The sequence below is a fragment of the Anarrhichthys ocellatus genome, unplaced genomic scaffold (assembly GCF_004355925.1).
Source record: "Anarrhichthys ocellatus isolate YVR2014 unplaced genomic scaffold, GSC_Weel_1.0 scaffold237, whole genome shotgun sequence".
NCBI lineage: Eukaryota > Metazoa > Chordata > Actinopteri > Perciformes > Anarhichadidae > Anarrhichthys > Anarrhichthys ocellatus.
In genome coordinates, this window is record NW_022280267.1 from 170 (window position 1) to 22,834 (window position 22,665).

General features: G+C 43.8%; 1 protein-coding gene across 1 annotated transcript in view; it reads right to left on the bottom strand.

Annotated features, from left to right (window-relative positions):
- Positions 1-17: 17 nt before the first annotated feature.
- Positions 18-22,665, bottom strand: part of LOC116401042 (receptor-type tyrosine-protein phosphatase beta-like) — a 40,754-nt gene continuing 18,106 nt past the window's right edge. The window contains 26 exon segments of the mRNA XM_031879235.1: positions 18-254; positions 1,115-1,250; positions 5,570-5,733; positions 5,857-5,979; positions 6,060-6,194; positions 6,483-6,559; positions 6,734-6,824; positions 6,935-7,016; positions 7,103-7,120; positions 7,522-7,599; positions 8,130-8,235; positions 8,327-8,433; positions 9,486-9,753; positions 11,463-11,612; positions 12,237-12,515; positions 13,286-13,561; positions 13,718-13,984; positions 14,348-14,611; positions 14,978-15,247; positions 15,927-16,190; positions 16,322-16,585; positions 16,885-17,148; positions 17,273-17,536; positions 21,253-21,519; positions 21,696-21,962; positions 22,083-22,352. Coding sequence (XP_031735095.1) covers positions 126-254; positions 1,115-1,250; positions 5,570-5,733; positions 5,857-5,979; positions 6,060-6,194; positions 6,483-6,559; positions 6,734-6,824; positions 6,935-7,016; positions 7,103-7,120; positions 7,522-7,599; positions 8,130-8,235; positions 8,327-8,433; positions 9,486-9,753; positions 11,463-11,612; positions 12,237-12,515; positions 13,286-13,561; positions 13,718-13,984; positions 14,348-14,611; positions 14,978-15,247; positions 15,927-16,190; positions 16,322-16,585; positions 16,885-17,148; positions 17,273-17,536; positions 21,253-21,519; positions 21,696-21,962; positions 22,083-22,352 — 4,880 coding nt within the window. The 3' untranslated portion in view covers positions 18-125.

Genomic DNA, 22,665 nt, shown 5'->3' on the forward strand with positions numbered 1-22,665 from the left:
TGTAGATTGACCAACAATAAACTACTGGTGTAGATTGACCAACAATACGCTACAGGTGTAGATTGACTAACAATACGCTACAGGTGTAGCGTGATCAATAATAAGCTACAGGTGTAGATTGATAATCACTTACCTCTTTGGGAGTTGTAGTTTACATTTGCATAGACAGGGTAGAGGAGGTTCTCCTGCTCACTGTGGAGCTTTCTGGCTCTGAGAACATCACGAACACACTGATGGAGGTACGCATACTGACACTGAGGAGGTGGAAGAGAAACTACGTTACATTAACGTAACGTGACGTAATGTAATGTAATGTAACGGGACGTAACATAATATAGTATAGTGTATAAATTAACGTAACATTATATAATATAATGTAACATAACATAGTATCGTATGGTATATACTGTATATTACATAACGTAACATAACATAGCATAATACAATATAACATAACATAACAACATAATATAATGTAACATAACATAAAATAGTATATTATATATATTACGTAACATAACATAACATTACATAGTATAGTATAGTATATATATTTCGTAACATAACATAACATAATACAATACAACATAACATAACATAATATAGTATAGTATACTGTATATTACGTAACGTAACGTAACATAGTATAGTATATATATTATGTCACATAACATAACATAACATAGTATAGTATAGTATATATACGTATTATGTAACATAACATAACATAATATAACATAGTATAGTATATATATTACGTAACATAACATAACATAGTATAGTATAGTATATATACGTATTATGTAACATAATATAACATAACATAGTATAGTATAGTATATATATTACGTAACATAACATGMCATAGTATAGTATAGTATATAGTATATTATGTAACATAACATAACATACTATAGTATAGTATAGTGTATATATATATATTACGTAACATAACATAACATAGTATAGTATAGTATATATATTACGTAACATAACATGACAAAGTATAGTATAGTATACTGTATATTACGTAACGTAACATAACATAACATAACATAGTATAGTATATTACGTAACATAACATAACATTATATAACATAATATAACACCTCACCTCGGTCTGCACCATGTGTGACCGGTGAAGTCTCAGGTCAAAGACGGAGCCGTAGATATCGAGCACGTCTTTGGTGTCCAGCTGCTGCAGCACTCGATCCAGAACGATGAAGGTTCCTGTACGACCCACTCCGGCACTGACATACACACCAAACTCCATTAAAAAACACTGAATTCAACAGATCAACACATAATGAACAGGGCCCTTTCCTCGTACGTGGCTAACTGAGTTAGCCGGATACTTTTCAGGATAAGATGACGTAGATCAGGCTTTTCGGTTCCACGAAGCAAGTTTGGCAAAATCACCATGGCAACACATCCATAAGCTTGAAGCTGCTCCAGCGCAGGCTAACTGAAGGTAGCTGGATAAACTGCCACTCCCCCGGAAAACATGGCAGCTCCTGTCATATACGGTAGTCTAATGCGCTTGCGCATATACCGGGGGTTATACGGGAGTTCCAGAAATGCATGTAAAGTGAGACACACGGTGATCCATTAAAGCAGCTGAGCAAACTAAGAAGCCTCTATTGCATTAATGTACAGCTCCCTTCCTCAGAGATCCACTGATGAAGGAGGATATTAGTTAGATTAGCGTTTTATAGGGAGAGAGTTCTTCCACATCGCCAAGATCCGTTATCACATCACGATGACTTCCTATACGAGCGCTATCCATTCTGCCCACAAGGAATCATTTATTTACAGACCTTCTGGAGCATACATTGAACACCACACGCTGCAGCCGAGCACTGATGTCTCACACACTGGATGCAGCCTTGAGCTGTTCTGCGAGTGGTACATTGTTGTACAGTGTCGGCGATGCGGAGAACATGGGGAAAGCCGCTGCATGCCGTGCTGTTGGTAAAGTTTATTAGGCGCTTAATAAACTCATGGATGTGTTCATTACATCACCATGGCACATATTGTACTGACTCAGCATTCTGAGTAATGTGTGTGTGTTAGTGTTTACTTGCTCCCATGTCCTCTTGATGGCTGCGTTGCATACATGAGGGTTAAAGCACTCATAATGATATGACAGTGTTATTAGTACACCAGCATATCATTACTGTAGAACATGATGAAGGTGGACTCATGATAAGAACAGAGAGAATCACACACTATTGATCTTCACTACTTCAATTGATTGAATGTCTGATGATGAATAATACACACATACATACTGATCCGCCCATACACAGATTTACACACACATATTCAAACTGCTAGTTCTATATGGTAATCTACACATACATGTACTGTATATACACATACATATAGTACATGATACATGAGGGCATATAGTACATATATCCTCATATTAATGAGTCCATCCATCCATCCATTTTCCTCCTCTTATCCGGGGTCGGGTCGCGGTGGCAGCAGGCCAAGCAGGCTGACCCAGACCTCCCTCTCACCGGCAACATGTTCCAGCTCATTCTGGGGGATCCCGAGGCCTTCCCAGGCCAGCTGGGAGATGTAATCTCTCCAGCGTGTTCTGGGTCTTCCCCGGGGTCTCTTCCCAGTTGGACTTGCCTGGAAAACCTCCAGTGGGAGGCGTCCAGGAGGCATCCTAATTAGATGCCCGAACCACCTCAGCTGACTCCTTTCGACGCGAAGGAGTAGCGGCTCGACTCCAAGCTCCCTCCTGATGACCGAGCTCCTTACCCTATCTCTAAGGCTGAGCCCGGCCTCCCTACGGAGGAAGCTCATTTCGGCCGCTTGTAGCCGCGACCTTGTCCTTTCGGTCACGACCCAGAGTTCGTGACCATAGGTGAGGGTAGGAACGTAGACCGAGTGGTAAATTGAGAGCTTTGCCTTCCGGCTCAGCTCCCTCTTCACCAAGACGGTCCGGTGCAGCGCCTGCTTTACTGCTGCAGCCGCACCGATCCGCCTGTCGATCTCCCGCTCCATCTTACCCTCACTCGTGAACAAGACCCCGAGATACTTAAACTCCTTCGCTTGAGGTAGGCACTCCGTCCCCACCTGGAAGGAGCAATCCACCGGTTTCCGGCAGAGAACCATGGCCTCGGATTTGGAGGTGCTAACTCTCATCCCCGCCGCTTCACACTCGGCTACAAACCGCCCCAGTGAATGCTGGAGGTCATGATCCGAGGAGGCTAACAGGACCACATCATCTGCAAACAGCAGAAAGGCGATCCCGAGACCCCCGAACCTGACATTCTCCGCCCTGAGGCTGCGCCTAGATATCCTGTCCATGAAAGTCACGAACAGGACCGGTGACAAAGGGCAGCCCTGGCGGAGGCCAACACCCACCGGGAACGTGTCTGACTTATTACTGAGAATGCGGACACAGCTCCTACTGCAGTCGTACAGAGACCGGATCGCCCGTTGTAACGGGTCCGGCACCCCATACTCCCGCAGCACCCCCCACAAGAACCCCCGAGGGACCCGGTCGAAAGCCTTCTCCAAGTCCACAAAGCACATGTAGACTGGTTGGGCAAACTCCCAGAACCCCTCCAGTAGTCTTGCGAGGGTTTCCACGGCCGGGACGGAATCCGCACTGCTCCTCTTGAATCCGAGGTTCGACAAGTGGTCGGAGCCTCCTTTCCAGCACCCTGGCATAAGCCTTCCCCGGGAGGCTGAGTAGTGTGATACCCCGGTAATGCGAGCACACTCTCCGGTCCCCCTTTTTGAAGATGGGAACCACCACTCTGGTCTGCCATTCCATGGGCACTGATCCCGACCCCCATGCGACATTGAAGAGGCGTGTCACCCAGGACAGCCCAACTATGTCTAGTGCTTTCAGCATCTCAGGGTGGATCTCATCCACCCCAGGCGCCTTGCCACCAAGGAGCTTTTTAACTACCTCAGCGACCTCTGCCAGGGATATGGGTGAGCCTCCCCCTAGGTCCTCAGGCGCTGCCTCCTCTGCAGAGGACATGTTGGTCGGGTTTAGGAGTTCCTCAAAGTGCTCTTTCCACCGCCCGCCGATGTCCCCCGTCCGGGTTAGCAGTTCCCCCCCCTGCTGAGAACAGCCTAGGGTAAGCCCTGCTTTCCCTTCCTGAGCCGTCGGATGGTTTGCCAGAACCTCCTTGAGGCCAACCGAAAGTCCTTCTCCATGGTCTCCCCAAACTCCTCCCATGCCCGAGTTTTAGCATTCGCAACCACCGCAGCTGCAGCCCTCCTGGCCTGCCGGTACCTGTCAGCTGCTTCAGGAGACCCCTGGGCCAACCAGGCCTTGAAGGTCTCCTTCTTCAACTTGACGGCTTCCCTCACCTCCGGTGTCCACCACCGGGTTCTCGGGTTGCCGCCACGACAGGCACCGATGACCTTCCGGCCACAGCTCCTAGCGGCCGCGTCCACAATAGAGGCTTTGAACATGGTCCATTCGGATTCCGTGTCCCCAACCTCCCTCGGGATGTGTGAGAAGTTCTTCCGGAGGTGGGAGTTAAAGACCTCCCGGACAGGGTCCTCCGCCAGACGTTCCCAGTTCACCCTCACTACACGTTTGGGCTTGCCGGGTCTTTCCAACCGGTTCCCCTGCCATCTGATCCAACTCACCACCAGGTGGTGATCAGTTGACAGCTCTGCTCCTCTCTTCACCCGAGTGTCCAAGACATACGGCCGCAAATCAAATGATACGATTACAAAGTCGATCATTGATCTCCTGCCTAAGGTGTTCTGGTACCAGGTACACTTATGAGCCACCTTATGTTCGAACATAGTGTTCGTTATGGCCAAACCATGTCAGTTAGATCCTCTTTGGGCTTGTTTTTATCTACTTATTCTGAAAGAGTTGAGATCATTATTTTCGCTATAGATCTCATTGGATGATGCATTCATTAAGCCTACTGCCAGCAGGCACATTTAAAGACATATAATCTGATTGATTGGGGTGATGATCATTAAAATGAGCCGATACATTTCCCAACACTTACGCATTTAACTTGTCTGAGATATTTTGCCATGCTTCTTTTCCAGCCCTCGCAGCGGTGGCAGTGTTAGATTTTGCCGTGATTATGGTCTTGCATTCCTCATATGCGTTCATGATCATCTCCTGCTCGTCAGCGGAGAACAAAGAGGCTCTTTCTTTGAATTTATTTGCCATTGTACTGTTAGAAAATCATGGTTTCGGTGATCGACGCTTCCCCCTTTTGAAACAGGACGGGCACGTGCAATTATCCTGATCCTGATCGTCTGGTTCGAATGAACGAGACTGTTTGAGAGCGGATCAGCCTTTGAGAAACCGAGATAGCCTGACATCAATCATCCGGTTAATTTAAGCTGCTAATAGGACATTTGATCGACTTAGTTGAACCACGTACGAGGAACGGGGCCCTGGACTGTGTCTCATGAGAGGCGTCGTTGGGTAATGGGGGGGGATGTTTGAAGTTTGGGGGTGAAGGGTTTTAGGGTTCGTCACAGCTGGTTGCCTTGTTATGAACAGACCAGGACAGATAGTGTAAAAGTGCACCGGGTTTGTGTCCCTGTTACGTACCTGCAGTGGACCACGGTGGGTCCAGATCCAGGACTTCTGTTGACGTAGTCCCGCACAGTCCGGACGAACTGGATTAGGGACTGCGTGGTCTCTGGGACTCCGTGATCCGGCCACACCGTGTAGTGGAACTGACGCACCAGCCGAGTGAAGCTCAGCTGCTCCTCCTGACACACACACACACACACACACATGCACACAAAAAACACCATCTAAATAATAAACATTAGCTAATTAATAAAACATTACCTAAATACTAAAACATCAGCTGATTCTTTAAAATAACGTACGCTGCAGATGCTGAACTCTCGTATGGTCCACTCAGGAAGAACCGACTCTGACAACATCTGGACGATCTGGTCTCCGTAGTATAGAGGGTCCTGGTCAAAGGGCCAGTAGTGGTCACACTTCACCTGCACACAGGTGAGGAAGAGGAGGACAGTTCAGAGCTGCTGAGGCTTCACACAGAATAATGGTGAAACTTTATACTCACCCTGCCTTTCTCCACACACTGAGTGACCATCACCATGTTGTGGACGTTCTGCTCCCAAACCATCTTCCAGAAATCATCTTTAGTTCCCGGCAGTGGACCCTGAGTGGCAACGTACTCCCTCCGGAAGTTATTCCCCTGAAACATGCAGGAAGTTTAAACCTGACTGAAACATGGAGGAGGAAGTTTAAAACTGACTGAAACATAGAGGAGGAAGTTTAAACCTGACTGAAACATAGAGGAGGAAGTTTAAACCTGACTGAAACATAGAGGAGGAAGTTTAAACCTGACTGAAACATACAGGAGGAAGTTTAAACCTGACTGAAACATACAGGAGGAAGTTTAAAACACTCCGCCATAGATTTGAATATCATCAGTACTCAGAGAACAGCTTGTGGATTAATCAATCAATAATCAATATCTTACAGGCATGTAGCTGGCGTTGATGTAGTCGGACCACGGATCATCATCCACGTAGGAAAGCTTCACTCTGGTGGAGTCATCTGAAGAGAGAAAGAGAGTCAGTAAGAGACAGTTAATGAGTCTTCTCTGTTTTAAAGAGTCTTTTTCTTCTATATATGTTATTGAGTCTTCTTCTTCTCTGTTTATTAATATGTCTTCTTCTTCTCTGTGTTAATGACTCTTATTCTTCTCTGTTATTAATAAGAGTCACTCACAGGGCAGGATGTTATTGTATCGGTTCTTTCCTCGGTTTTCCGGCAGCAGAGCCGAGTCCAGCGGCTGATTACGACCGACGTCTTTCAGATCCTGAAGAAAACAAAACAGAATAAAGTCACGATGAAGTCAGAGGTTCTTCAACAAAAAGTAAAGGTCAATAAATCATCTTCTTTTCTTTAAATGTACATCATCCTGATCACCTCGTACTCCTCTGACAGAAGGTAGTTGGAGTCAGCCTGTAGTTTGTTGTAGTGACTCTCAAAGTTCAGGATCTTGATGGGACTGAAACACACAAAATAAAAGTTTTAGTAAGAAGACAAACTGATAAAAAATAAAGTGTTGAAGAGAAGAAGTTTTGAGTTTCTCACCTCGAGACTCGACGGTTTCTGAGGAACAAAAGGAGAAAGTGATGTAAACATGAATAATGATGATGACTTCATTATTTATAATATCTTCTATTTATATTTAGTACTATCATTAGTATTAGTATAATTCTCAGAATTAACTTTCATTAGGATTATTAAAAGTAGAAGAGCAGTTAATACTGGCTTGTAAATCTAAGGTACACTGCTAGTAATAGTCTTAGTACCAACATAATATTAGTGTCAGTATGCAGTACAATCAGCTATGTACTACAGTAGTATTATTAGTCTTAATATGTAGTATAATTAGCTGTGTACTAGAGTAGTAACTTGATGTTAGTATGCATGATAATGTATGTACTATAGTGGCGTCCTTAGCATTATCACTACAGTACATTATGTAGTATTAGATGTAGTACTTTTACCCTCTGACTCCCAGGTGGAGTCCTGATGTCGGCGTCTCTCTCCTCACATTCATTCTGACTGTCGATCTCTCCTGAACTCTGAAACACAGCAACACCCCACATGTGTTGTTATCCAGGTCCGTTTACCTGCTGCACCTCCATATAGGAAGAGAACACACCTGCACTGTTGTCCAATCAGAGCCTCAAACTTGTCTAGTTATCAAATAAGTAACACAAGCTCTTATGACAAGTAACACGTTTGATCTGTCTTTAAAAACTGAATAAACTGTTTTTATGTTAATGAGGAGCTGTGTTGTGTTTCAGTCCAGCAGGGGGCAGCACAGACCTGACAGGAATAAGTACTGTCATTAATGTTAATGAGGTGTGTTGCGTTTGAGTCCAGCAGAGGGCAGCACATATCTGACAGTAATAAGTACTGTCATTAATGTTAATGAGGAGGTGTGTCATGTTTCAGTCCAGCAGAGGGCAGCACAGACCTGACAGGAATAAGTACTGTCATTAATGTTAATGAGGAGGTGTGTGGAGTCATGGGGAGGCGGAGTCTGATGATGAAGGACCATTTGTGTCTTTCAGTGTTTCAGTTCAGGCTTCAGTTTGTGGAAACTCACACTTTGCGAACTGTCCGTCTGCAGAGCAGCAGAGCGGTGACTCCCACCGTCATGATGATGAGGAACATGGCGGCACTGACTCCCTCCATCACACCGCTCAGAGGCTCTGAGGAAGGAAACCATGAAGGCCTTCAATCACAGCTGTTTCTAAATAATAATAAATACATACAGTATATATGTCGATATGTTTCTCTCACCTGCCTCGGTGACCACAGGCAGCGACAGGAACGTGTCGCTGAACAGAGGAGAGCTGAAGTTCTTCTTCTCTTCATCGAACAGCTGAGTGAACGCTCGAACGCTGAGCCTGCAGACACAACACAGGGCACATAAACCTTTAAATAAATGGATAGATATTCATTTAATTCACATAAACATGATATTGATTAAAGGTTAAGTTACTCCTCTGGTTAAGATATTCCTGTTCTCTTACAGCACTGATCTCCATTTAAAAAATTACTAAACTTTTATATTGAAACTCTTTAAATTAATAAACGGCACAAAATCAAAACATCATTATTTTTTTCTCCTTTTTATCTTTTTAAACAAAAGACTTTGAATATAAAACTGTGAGAATAGAAACACGACATCTTTCACATCTTCTGACTCGTTTACACAAGTTATAGTTTTAAAAATAAAAGCTGAGAGGAATGATTATTACTTTAATATTATTATTATTAACATTAAAGTTTGTTTACTTTGTAAAAGAAGTATGATGAAAACCATCTTTTAAATTGAGATGAAAGTACAGTAAATAAACTCATTATAATCATTATTATTAAAGTAATTCTTATTATTATCATCATTCTTATTATTATCATCATTCTTAATAATCAAGTAATTATTATTATATTATATTTAATATATAGTAAATCCTAAATCGTGTTTCAAGGGTTTTGTACTGACTTTCACAAATATCCATTTTTATATATTAAAGCCACTGGGGGGCGAACGGGAGAACTTGTTCGGACGCGTGTTCCACAAACATTTTACTGTCCAATACTGTCTTTATTTAGATCCGTTGATCCATTTATTCAAATGCATATTGGCAACGTAACATAATACAGGATACTTTACAGGATACTATAAAACCTTGAAACTACAAGCTCACATGCCGGCTGACACGCTACATTGACACGATACCTTGACACCTTGACACGGTCAAAAACTGTTAGCTTCCCGTCCACACACACCTGATCCTCATTACCAGGCACTTACATATATGCACTTTTAGGTTAATGTGCCACCCACTGTTCAATGTCAGAACTGCATGTGTACACACCCCATGTTTCCCTCAAAGACATAAGAAATCAACAAAACCACATTATGGCTCCAACAGGTTTGATTTATCTGCAGTACCTGTAGGAGGTTTTGGGTTTCAGTGGTCCGTCACAGAACAGGTTCAGGTCTCTGCTGGTCTCTGGGTCCAGGTCTGAGTCTCTGTGGTCACAGGGGCCCCCCAGAGAGTCCATCCCGGTCCCCAGATTCACCTCAAAACTTTGGGAGCTGCTGTCGGAGCAGCGACTTGGGAAGAAGCCGGTCTGGTAGGATTTTATGGAGCTGTTGGATTTATAGTCCAGGAAAGAGGGAAGAGGGTGGTGCTGGTCCGGCTGATCCTCGTCCTCTCCTTCACAAAATATTAATACTCACATGTCAAAGCACAAAATATGAATACTAAGTTCACAAAGTATTAATACTCACATGTCAAAGCACAAAGTATTAATACTAAGTTCACAAAGTATTAATTCCCACATGTCAAAGCACAAAATATTAATACTAAGTTCACAAAGTATTAATACTCACATGTCAAAGCACAAGGTATTAATACTAAGTTCACAAAATATTAATAATCACACGTCAAAGCACAAGGTATTAATACTCACCTGTCAAAGCACAAGGTATTAATACTCGCATGTCAAAATACAAAATATTAATACTAAGTTCACAAAAGTATTAATACTCACATGTCAAAACACAAAGTATTAATACTCACATGTCAAAGCACAAAGTATTAATACTAAGTTCACAAAGTATTAATTCTCACATGTCAAAGCACAAGGTATTAATACTAAGTTCACAAAGTATTAATACTCACATGTCAAAGCACAAAATATTAATTCTCATATGTCAAAGCACAAAGTATTAATACTAAGTTCACAAAGTATTAATACTCACATGTCAAAGCACAAAATATTAATTCTCACATGTCAAAGCACAAAGTATTAATACTAAGTTCACAAAGTATTAATACTCACATGTCAAAGCACAAAATATTAATTCTCACATGTCAAAGCACAAAGTATTAATACTAAGTTCAGAAAGTATTAATTCTCACATGTCAAGTACAGGTAGGAGTACAAGTATGAGTACAAGTACATGTATGTAAACTGGCATGAGTACAACTAAGAGTACTACTATGAGTAAGTGTAACAGTACAAGGACATGGACACGACGAGTACTAGTGTGAATACGAAATCATATTTCAAGTACAGGTACGAGTTCAGGAGTCCAGCTCTGCCGGCTTCCATTTAACCAACCAATGAGAGTCACATAATGTCCATGGCATAGTGTGTATATATATATAAATATGTGTATACATATATTAGTGCTGGGCAACAATTAAAATATTTAATCGCGATTAATCGCATGGATTTTTTGCGATTAATCGCATTGTTATGGCAAAGTTCAATAATGAATTCAAAAGTAGTGTATTGCGCACTTGTATTTTAAAAGTACTGCTATATGAACAAAAGGGCAATAACATTTGGTTCACGAGATGCAGGTAGCATGTTTTATACTTAATGTGAATATAATTCATACTTTGATGGCATCTTATTCTGAAAACCGGATGTTCGTCTGAAGAAACCGGATGTTGTCTCACGTTAATGTTTCCGCTAACTTTCAAAGTCCTTCGCTCGCTCCCGATCTGTGCCATTTAAATGCGTTTACCGTGAATGTCAGCATATAGGTGCACTAACATGTAAGTGTCTGCTGAGTTGACCGCGGAGATCTGAGTGTCTGCTGACTTTACCGCAGCGATGTCCAACTGACTATAGGATGTTTGCTGGCTTTTATCCCACTGTTCTTGTCATTCTCTTGTTGTTATGTATATGTATTGTCTCTTGTCTTTCAATTAAAAAAAAATAAAAAATTATAATAATAAATTTTAAAAATGCATGATAAAACGCGTGATAAAATAATTGTCGGCGTTAATTAATGAATGTGTTAACGCGAAATTAGTTAACGCGTTAACTTGCCCAGCACTAATATATATATATATATATATAACTATATATATATATATATATATATATACATATATGTGTGTGTGTATACCTTGAGACTCCGTCACCACCACAGTGAAGAACTTGACGGCTCCGTTGACATCACTGAACCAGCTGCAGTTGAACCTGAAGACAATGGAGGACTTGGTGACCACGGCGGTCCGGTCACTGACCCGGGTACTGAGGGGGGGCACCGGAGGACCTGGAGGAGTCATGGAGGAGTCATTAAGGAGTCATGGAGGAGTCATGGAGGAGTCATGGAAGAGTCATTGAGGAGTCATTGAGGAGTCATGGAGGAGTCATGGAAGAGTCATTAAGGAGTCATGGAGGAGTCATGGAGGAGTCATGGAGGAGTCATGGAAGAGTCATTGAGGAGTCATGGAAGAGTCATGGAGGAGTCATGGAGGAGTCATTGAGGAGTCATAGATGAATCATGGATGAGTCATTGAGGAGTCATAGAGGAGTCATAGAGGAGTCATTGAGGAGTCATTGAGGAGTCATGGAGGAGTCATGGAAGAGTCATGGAAGAGTCATGGAGGAGTCATGGAGGAGTCATGGATGAGTCATGGATGAGTCATAGAGGAGTCATAGAGGAGTCATGGAAGAGTCATAGAGGAGTCATGGAGGAGTCATGGAGGAGTCATGGAAGAGTCATGGAGGAGTCATGGAGGAGTCATGGAGGAGTCATGGAAGAGTCATGGAGGAGTCATGGAAGAGTCATTCAGGAGTCATTGAGGAGTCATTGAGGAGTCACAGAGGAGTCATTGAGGAGTCAGACATTAAACGTTAAACGAGTCCTTATACTCATATCAGAAGGCGTCCTTACGGTCGATCATGGTCACCACGGCGTCCCGAGCGTCCTCGCTGGTGGTCCGGTCCGAGATCACCTTGACAGAGACGGTGTAGCGCTTGTGTGGCTCCAGCTGGGTGATGACGTAGGAGGTGGAGTCTTTGCCGGTGCGGCGCGAGTAGACCATGACCTGTGAGTCCTGGTGGAGACACTCGATGGTGTAGGAGTCGTAGTCGGCCTCCGGGGGCCCCCAGGAGCAGCAGATGGAGGTGGAGCTCTGAGGGCGACAGTGGAGGCTATGGACTCGCTCCGGCTCTACAGCGAGAGACAAGTACAAGTACTCACAATGTAGTATTAATACGCACATGAGGTACCTCATAGTAAATCTACTCATGTATTTTACCCCAGAAAAATAATAATAATAATAAAAACAATATTAATAATAATAATAAAAACAATAATTCATTCATTTTGAGAAACTGTATTATATTTTAGATTATTATTATTATTGTTTTTATTATTATTATTATTATTCATATTGTTTTTACTATTATTATTATTATTATCAAAATGTTTTTAAAAGATGTTTGTTTTCTATAACAATCTAATGATCTGATGATTTATTGATTGGAGACGTTTCCAATCATTCAGTAAATATCGTGGAACATTTCAGCAGTAAAAATATAAACAGAATTAAACTTTTATCTTGTGAGATAATCAGTGAAGTTACATGTTTCTCAGCAGATCTGCTATGTTTTATATATTTTATCCTTTTGAGAATGTAATTCATATTTTCCTCATTAATGATGTTTTATTTCATCCGCTTTTAAACACATGATCCGACCCACCTGATCCATCTATGACCCGACCCGCTATGACCCGACCCGCCTGATCCATATTTAAATAACTTTAACCTTTACAACATGTGAACAGTAAAATTCATCAGCTGATGATTAATATTATTTTACACTTTTGCATTATTCAATTCTATATTTTCAGATTGTCTTTTCATTTGCAAACCTGCTTCCTTTTATGAACCTTTGAGGAACAAACAAAGCACGACGAGTTGAAGTGCTGCCACCTACTGGTCCGGATGCTGTTGTGAATGGCCGTGCTGTAGGTGGGCGGGGCCCCGCTGACGCTGCGGAGGCTGAAGGAGTAGAGCCGCCCGGGGAACGTCCGGCTCAGGATTCGGCTGCCGGAGGTGCGGCTATGATACGGGTCGATGACGGACAGCCGGTCCCGAGGAGTCCACTGCAGGTCGAAGTCGTCGTAGTCGGAGTCCACGGGGCCGGTCCAGGAGACCTCCAGGGAGGTGTTGGTGACCCCCCCGAACAGGAAGGAGGTGGGAGGTTTGGGAGCTGAGGTGGACAGAAACATGTCTTATTCTCTGAAATCAAACCTCTGGTTAAAGGCATCAAGTAAGAATCAGGTGATTCTCTCCGTTTCTATTCGACTACACGTCTCCAGCTTCATTGACATCCCATAACATCCCAAGACCAGCAGTAACATCTCACCAGTCCTCCCCAGTGTGCTGACTCTGTTGCTCAGCTCTCCGCTGAGGCTCGTCACCTCAACTCGGTACAGCCGACCGGGCACCAGGCCAGAGAAGACGAACTCTGTGGACTCGGAGCCCAGCGGCTGCTCGGTCCGCCGAGAGTCGTCGGGGTTGTAGAGAGACAACAGGAACCCGCTCAGATCCCCACTGCCACAGTCCCAGTTCACCCACAGAGCATCAGACTGGTTTCCAGCGTGTGCTTTCAGAGACACCACGGCTGCTGGGACTGAAGGTGAGACGGAGGTTTTAATCACAAGTTGTACACTCAGTGTTCCACAAGTAACGTGTTTCTACAGCTTCAGCACCAGAACCACGAAAACGTCTTTAGACCTACAGTTTAGGAGGAACTATCAAAAATGTGTCGTTCAGAACAATTCAACATGGTGGAAAATGGAGAAGGTGCACTTCAATCTGACTTCAATCTGACTTCAATCTGACTTCAATCTGATTGATTCATTAATTAGCCGACTGGCGTCATATTTTTTAGGAAGCACTTGCACATCATTACAAACAAATAATAACAAAGCAGCATAAACTCTTCTTATATGAAACAAAGTGCTTTAAATACCACCCCCCCCCCCCCCCTCACCTGTCCGGGCCCATACAGACGATTCGCTAGTCTGCTCTCCGCTGTGGGTCACCACCACCATCCTGTACGGAGCTCCAGGTCTGAGACCCTGGAAGGAAACCTGCAGACTGCTGGACTGGCCGCGTCGTCTCTCCTGCAGCGAGTCGTCGCTTTTATACAAGAAAATATCATAAAAGTCAAACTCTCCATCAGGTGGAGACCAGCGGAACGACAGGAGAGTGGTGGTGTTGGCTTCAATGGACAGATCGGTGACGGCTGCTGGACCTGATAGGACAGAGGGGGGGGGGGGGTCACTGTGTTCTGCAATATATATTTCAATCCATAGAAATATTACTACTTTATGATTATATGTTGAAATATATGAAATATCTTCTCTCCAAAATGACATCTCTCTTTTTTAAACATGACCACTTATTCTAGAATGAATCCAAATGTATTACGATTATTACTTTATATAATTAATATATATTATATTGACTTTATGTTACGTTTTTATTTTGTAACATAATTACTTCTTCTCTTTGAACTCGAATGCTTTTGTTCTCAGAGGATCTTAACATTTTAACTCTTGAAATATTAAGACAGTTGAAAACACAATTTCCTGTCCGAGTAAGAAACAGGAAGTCTCACGTGTTCGAGCCCCAGCGCTGACTCCCTGGCTGTGGACGCCCCCGCTGGTGGTCTGGACCAGGACCCGGTACCTCTTGCCTGGTGTGAGGCCGTCAAACCTGAACCCGGTGTATCCGGAGGGCTGAGAGGAGTTAGTCACCAGAGCGCCTCGATCGTCCAGGAGCTGCAGGACGTAACCGTCAGAAACACCCAGAGCCTCCAGCCAGCTCACCTGGAGGCTGCAGGAGGAGACGAGCTCCTCCACCTGGAGACCCATCACTACAGAAGGCACTGAGGGACACAATGATGTCATCATGTCAGTAGTACAAGTACACAAGTATGATGAAATATATCATATATTAAATCTATACAAGAACAAAACACAAAACATTGTAAAAAATGTTTTCTTACTACAAACAATGACCACTTGTAATTTATAATCTCATTATAATGCACTATGAAAAGATAATGTGAAGTATAATATAATTATAGTGCACAATGAACTCCATCAGTTATGAAGTATTATGATAGTTGACCTTATAAGTTCTTATAACATGATTGTTATAAAGCATCATAAATATTTATGAGTGTTTCACTGTAAAATCAAGGGTTGTATAACAAAATGTGTAATATATAAATGTAAATCTATGTACTGGGTAGTACTGTCTAGTACCTGTATAGAGGAGTGCAGTACCTGTGCAGTAAAGAATAGTACAGTGTAGTACAGTGTATTACTTGTGTAGTACATTACAGTACAGTGTAGTACATTATGGTACAGTGTGTATTACTTGTGTAGTACATTACAGTACAGTGTAGTACAGTATATATTAGCTGTGTGTCCGGTGGCCGTGTTGTTGTTGAGCAGTGTATTACCTATGTAGTACATTATACTACAGTATAGTACCCGTATAGTATCAGTGTATTACCTGTGTATTACCTGTGTATTACCTGTGTAGTATTCGTATATTACCTGTGCGTCCGGTGGCCGTGTTGTTGTTGAGCAGATCTCCGCTGACCGACTGAACCGTCACTCTGTACTTCTGTCCCGGCTGAAGAGAACCAAACGTCACCTCGCTGTGGTGTTTGAGGATGAGCCGGACGTCCAGCTGTCTGTCCTCTCTGTACAAAAAGACGGAGTACTCGTCCACATCGCCCTGACCGGACGTCCAGCTCACCTTCAGACTGCTGCTGTCTCCGCTGTTACTGATGTGGATGTTCTTCACTTTACTGGGAACTGAGGAGGGAAAAGACACGTTAGAACCTCAGCAGCTTCTTCTGTGTTCTGACCTGCAGGATTAAAGAGCTCGTTATAATTGTAATGTCTACAATGATGTGAAGAAGAAGGAGCAGCTGTTTCTGTCTGACCTGTGCGACCCTCGATGAACCGGGCCCTCTGGTTGGGTCCGCTGAATGTAGAAACCAGGATCTTGTAGAGCCGTCCGGGTGTGAGCGATGACAGCACACACTCTCCCACGCCGCTGCCCAGAGTGACCGGCGGGAACACCTTCATGTCGTTGAACAGCAGCTGCACCTCATAGTGATCCATGTCACCCGGGGCAGCAGACCACGTCACTCGCAGGTCCTCGGTACCCCGTCCAGCTAGAACTAGGGACCGGACCGCCGCTGGAACTGCAGAATGGAGAGCAGAGAAAGTTGATCCTGTTCTGGTATCCAGAGACTGGACTCCATTAAAAACAAAGACACGTCTTCAGAGAGAAAACAGGTAGTTGGTGAGTATTCTGATTGTATTTGATTGTCCTCTAGTCAAAGCTGACCTGAGAACAGCTGAGGCTGCTGAAGTAAAGCAGCTCTGGTTCAGGTAACTTCTCCTCTGGTGCCAATATGTAGCCAAACATTAACTTAACATGTTGGTTTACACCAGTGGAGAGTAAAGTGTTGGTGTATCAGAGGGGTCAGAGGTCACTTACAAGTCCGGCCGTGAGTGGAGGCGCTGGTTTCGTACTTCCCGCTCCAGGTGCTCACCAGCACGGTGTATAGTCGGCCGGGCACCAGGCCGGTGAACACGCACTCATTCTGCGTCTTCAGAACCGTCTTGTTCTGCAGGAACATGTTGTTGTGTTTGATGAACACCTGGTAGAAGTCAAAGTCTCCGGCGGCTTGACGCCAATAAACCTTCAGGTAGTCGTCCCGCGCTGCGTGAGTAGCTGTCGGGTTCTGGACCTGCGACGGCTCTGCGAGGACGGAGATTAAAGATAAACATGCAGACAGTCAGTCTGCAGACAGACAAACAGACAGACAGACCTGCAGTCAGCAAACAGACCAGCAGACAGCAAACCCGGTCAGTGAGGTACATACGTGTTCTCTCCTGGATGAAGGTGCGGTTCAGGTGCGTTCCACTTCTTGAGGCGATGGAGACGTTGTAGAGACGTCCGGACACCAAAGAGTTAAAAACACACTCTGGACTGGATTTAGAAACAGAGACGGTGTGAAGAGTCTTCTGACGGTCGCTCAGCGTCACCAGGTAACCGTCCACCTCACCTGGAGCCGGACGCCACGACACACTCAGGAAGTCCATACGACCGTTATTGCTGACTGTTACCTCACCCACTGCAGCCGGGGCTGAGGGGGAGACAAGGGGGGGGCAGACAGGAGGGGGGACATGAAAATGTCTTCCTCTCAGATCTGAAAACTATGTTGTGAATCGTTTTACTGTTTCAGCTCTTTGGATCAAACTCAAACCAAAAGATTGAGTCTTTTGTTCTAAACCTGCAGAAAATAAGATGAACATAAACTAAATGTTTATTTAACAGAGTCTTTAAATGTGTATTTACATGAAATAATATGTACATATTTACAGCAAAAACATAATTAGAATTAGGTAAGAAGCTGTAGCTGGAGGGACTTAGGACCCAGGGGAGTGTAGGTGAAGGAAACAGGAAGAGACGGAAGAGACGCCACACAAACAGCTGTTCACCGCTTGCTGCCGGTTCTTGTGTTAAAAATGTCGCTTAATAATAATTTTTTAAAAACTGCGTTAACGCACGATAAAATAATCGTCGGCGTTAATTAATTAATTAATGCGATAATAACGCGTTAACTTGCCCAGCCCTAATATGTATACTGTATATATCAGTAGCGGGCCGTGCATTCGGCTGTCCGACTACAGTTTCATCTCCTAATAACCTCATGATGAGCCACAGCTACGGTTATTATTTGTTTCTAGGGGTGTAATAATACACGTATTCGTATTAAACTGTTCGGTACGAGACTTACGAAACGAACAATACGTTCGTTTGGAAAATGCAGAAGCTTAAATTGTGGGAAATATAATGTTTTCGGTGGACTTTGTTCAAACTGGCAACCCACATGACGTAACAGACAGCTGTCTGACACTCCGACCCTGGAAGAAAAACATACACGCGACGCTAAACTAGCTTAGCGGAAAACAATAGCAGCAAACACGCTACACTCTACCCGCAACGTTTAGCTGTTCTCTACTGATTCAAACAGGCCTAAAGCAATCCCCATTTCTCCAGACCATCATTCTTACTTTGTAAAAGAAAACAAAACCCCAAACAGAGAACCAAATGTCCGAAATAACCCCGCGATGACGGGATGCTTCGTCATTAACGGACAGAATCAATGTAATTAACACAATGACAAGAACAAACTCACAAGAACCGTCACATATAATTATATGACAACAAAGCAACAAATCAATCCAGCAACACTGCAGCGCTAAAACACATATTCCACAACACACTGAAGAGCACGAGCCATTCAAATATTATCACATCAGAGGGAACAATATTAACCATATCATAAAAACAACACCATAGACAAATGAACACAGTAGTAACGCTACTGCAGATGTAAAAACACAAAAGCAGTTCACTTACCAAAGCTGCTGTTCACTTAAAGACAATGGTCCATCCTCCTTTCTTTGATTACAAAGAGTTTAATGACGCGTTTGTACAGAACATCGGTGTGGTTCAGTTCCAGCCAGAGGTCCTCCTGCGAACGCGTTCGTTGAGTTGTAGATCCACTCAGGTCTCTCCAAAGGTTTTCAAAAGCACCGTAGCTTGTAAGTGTCCTGTCGTGATATGGTGTCGTGTTGCTGCCTTGGTTAGCCACCTCAGGTTAGCGTAGCATAGCTCCAAACACCAAGACGCTCAGTTGCAAATAAAACTCATTCCCAGCCATAAAATGTACAATGCTTCTCCGATGCTGAAATACTGTTCGTACAAATCCTTTTCCATGCTGGGTCAGGGCTGCTAGCTGTGGGGTTGACCAACCCTGTCCAGCTTTTCCTGAAATGTCATTCTTGAGAAATCCGTTTCTCCTCCTTCAGTGTTAATCGCCATCATCTACCTGCTGCAACGAGCTCAGTTACACCTGGATGAACCGGTGGCTCTGTGAGAATCACTTTCTTTGATTTCAGTGCATTCAACACCATCCAACCAGTGCTGCTGAGTGAGAAGCTGCGGGTGGTGGGGGTTAACGCGTCCACCGTCTCCTGGATCACTGACTACCTCACAGGCAGACCACAGTTTGTCCAACTGGGCCGTGTGCTGTCTGATACGGTGGTCAGTGATACTGGAGCCCCACAGGGAACTATTCTGTCTCCCTTCCTGTACACCTTGTACACCACTGACTTCCAGTACAACTCTGGGTCATGCCATCTGCAGAAGTTCTCTGATGACTCTGCAGTGGTCGGGTGTATAAGGGACGGATGGGAGGAGGAGTACAGGGCAGTAGCGGAGGACTTTGTGGAGTGGGCGGGTAGAAATCACCTGCGTCTGAACGTGGCCAAGACCAGAGAGATGGTGGTCGACTTCAGGAGGAAGACGACGGCTCCACAACCGCTGAGAGTTCTGGGAGAGGATGTGGACATGGTGGAGGAGTACAAGTACCTGAGTGTCTCCATCGACAGCAGACTGAACTGGAAGACCAACATCAATGCTGTGTACAAGAAGGGGATGAGTTGACTCTTTTTCTTGAGGAAACTTCGATCCTTCAATGTGTGCAGCAAGATGCTGGAGATGTTCTACCAGTCTGTTGTGGCCAGTGCACTTTACTTCTGTAGTCTGCTGGGGGAGCAGCATTGGAGCCGGAGACACCAACAGACTTAACAAACTGGTTAAGAAGGCCGGCTCCATCATTGGCTGCAAACTGGACAATCTGGAAGAGGTGGTGGAGAGGACACTGAAGAAACTATTATCCATATTGGATAACCCGGACCACCCTCTCCACCACCTCCTGCAGGGACAGACTGATCCAGCTCCGCTGTCACAAGGACCGATACAGGAGAACATTCCTGCTCTCTGCTATAAGACTTTATAATAAATCACCTCTGGCCAGATCATCCAGAAGACTATAACACTGCTACACTGCTGTTTGCTGGTGGTTCATGTTTGCACTATTCTATTTCATTGTATATACTGTGCATTTTTGTTGTTTTATCTTCTATATTCTATATTCTGATATTTAATATGTCCTACTCTGTTATTCTATTGTATATATTGTGCATTTTTTAATACTTAATATTTGTGGTTACTCTGTTACTTTGCTTACTTGTATGTCTTGCTGCTGTAACGTACAGATTTCCCCTGGGGATGAATAAAGTACATATCTATCTATCTTAAAAAAACAAAACTAGGTTAAAAAAAAGAAGAATCTACACCAAGCAAAACGCAAAAAATGTCATGTCAATGTCATAACTTCTTACATATCTTTCATCTTGAACTCTTACTACTACTACTAACTTCTGCTAGCTGCTACAGCCCACCACTGAGTATATATATATATGTAATTTCTACTCTTTAACATTAGTTTGATTCTCATGATGTTCACAGTGAAAGTTGAATATTGAATATTGAATATTTAAAGTCTTTGATCTTTGTCCTCCGTGACTTAGAAACATTTTCCAGCAGTAAAATATTAAATGGTGTAATTTAACAATGAAGTTCGTCCTGACAGGAAGTCTCAGTTCTTCTGTTGTTGTCAACACTTCCTGAAAATTTATTGAATTTTTTGGAAAAAAAAACCAAATTTCTGCTTTTCAATAATATCCTGTTAGATTAACACACACACACACACACACACACACACACACACACACACACACACACAAGATAAATGAATAAAGAAAGAAATGATTATATAAATAATGAAATGAATAAATACATGAATATATAGTTAAATAGATATATCAATAAATGAATAGATTCAAAATTAATTAAATAAATAAATGAATAGATAATGAAATGAATAAATAGATGAATAAATAGATACATATATCATTCATATTTAAGAAAAACACCATGAAGTCTCACCCGTGCGTCCCTCTGCTACACTCTGTCTGGAGGTATGTCCGGCTCTGACGCTGGTCAACACCACCCGGTACAGAGTTCCAGGTCTCAGACTCTGGAAGCTGATGCCGGTGGCATCGGCCCGCACGCTCTCGTTCTTGATGATGCTGCTGTCCTGGACCAGCAGGACGCGGTACGAGTCCAGGTCTCCGGAGGCTCGATCCCAGTGCGTCTGCAGGGTGTCGGTGCTGCCGAGGTTTGAGACCTGCAGCCTGGAGACCTGAGCCGGGCCTGAGAGGACACAGGAACACGTTACCGACTCCATCTTTGTGTCCCAGCAATCAGCTCGGTGGTTTGATACCCTGCAGATTCTTTTACAATAAACTACAAACAAAGTGAGACAAACACAGTTTGAACTGGTGGCTGACTGGTTGGGTGTTGGAGCCGGAGTAATGAATCAGACGTACTGGTCCAAGCGGTCACAGAGGTGGAGCTGGTCAGGTTACCACTGTTGGTTGTCACAGTGACGGCGTAAAGGCGTGCTGAGGTCAGGGTGTTAAAGGTGCACTCTCTGGCCTCAATGGAGAGGATCCTCTGAGCCACAACGGTGGCGGGGTCCACCTGTCTGAGGACCACAGTGAAGCCGTCCCACTCACCGACCGGTGGACTCCAGAAGACGCTCACAGTGGTTTCATCAGCGTGACGGACGAGCAGCTGCTGGACGGGACGAGGGGCTGCAGGGACGTATAATAACTATTATTTAATATAAGAATCAATAATATAATTTATAAGTTATTTGTGTTGTTTCTGACGAACAAACTTAAAGATAACAGAAGGTGTGAATGTGAACTCACGCAGTCGTCCGTGGCAGCGAGCCGTGTTACCCAGAATGCCGCTGTGAACCGTCACCTCTGCCCCGTAGAGTCTACCCGGCACCAGACTGGGGAGAGAGAAGAGGTGCTGTCTGCTCAGTTTACTGATGGTCTGGTTCACCAGAACCACCGAGCCATCCCTCAGCAGGACGCTGTACTTCTCCCAGTCTCCTCTGGGGGGCGACCAGCTGAACCTCAGAGTCCTGCTGTCACTGAGGGGCGTCATGGAGAGAGATGACACCGGCTGAGGGACTGAAACATGATGGGGAACTATCATTAAAACAAAGACTGCAGACTGAAACATGACGGGGAACTATCTTTAACACAAAGACTACAGACTGAAACTTGATGGGGAACTATCATTAAAACAAAGACTACAGACTGAAACATGACGGGGAACTATCTTTAACACAAAGACTACAGACTGAAACCTGATGGGGAACTATCATTAAAACGAAGACTACAGACTGAAACGTGATGGGGAACTATCATCAAAACAAAGACTACAGACTGAAACGTGACGGAACTATCATTAAAACAAAGACTACAGACTGAAACATGATGG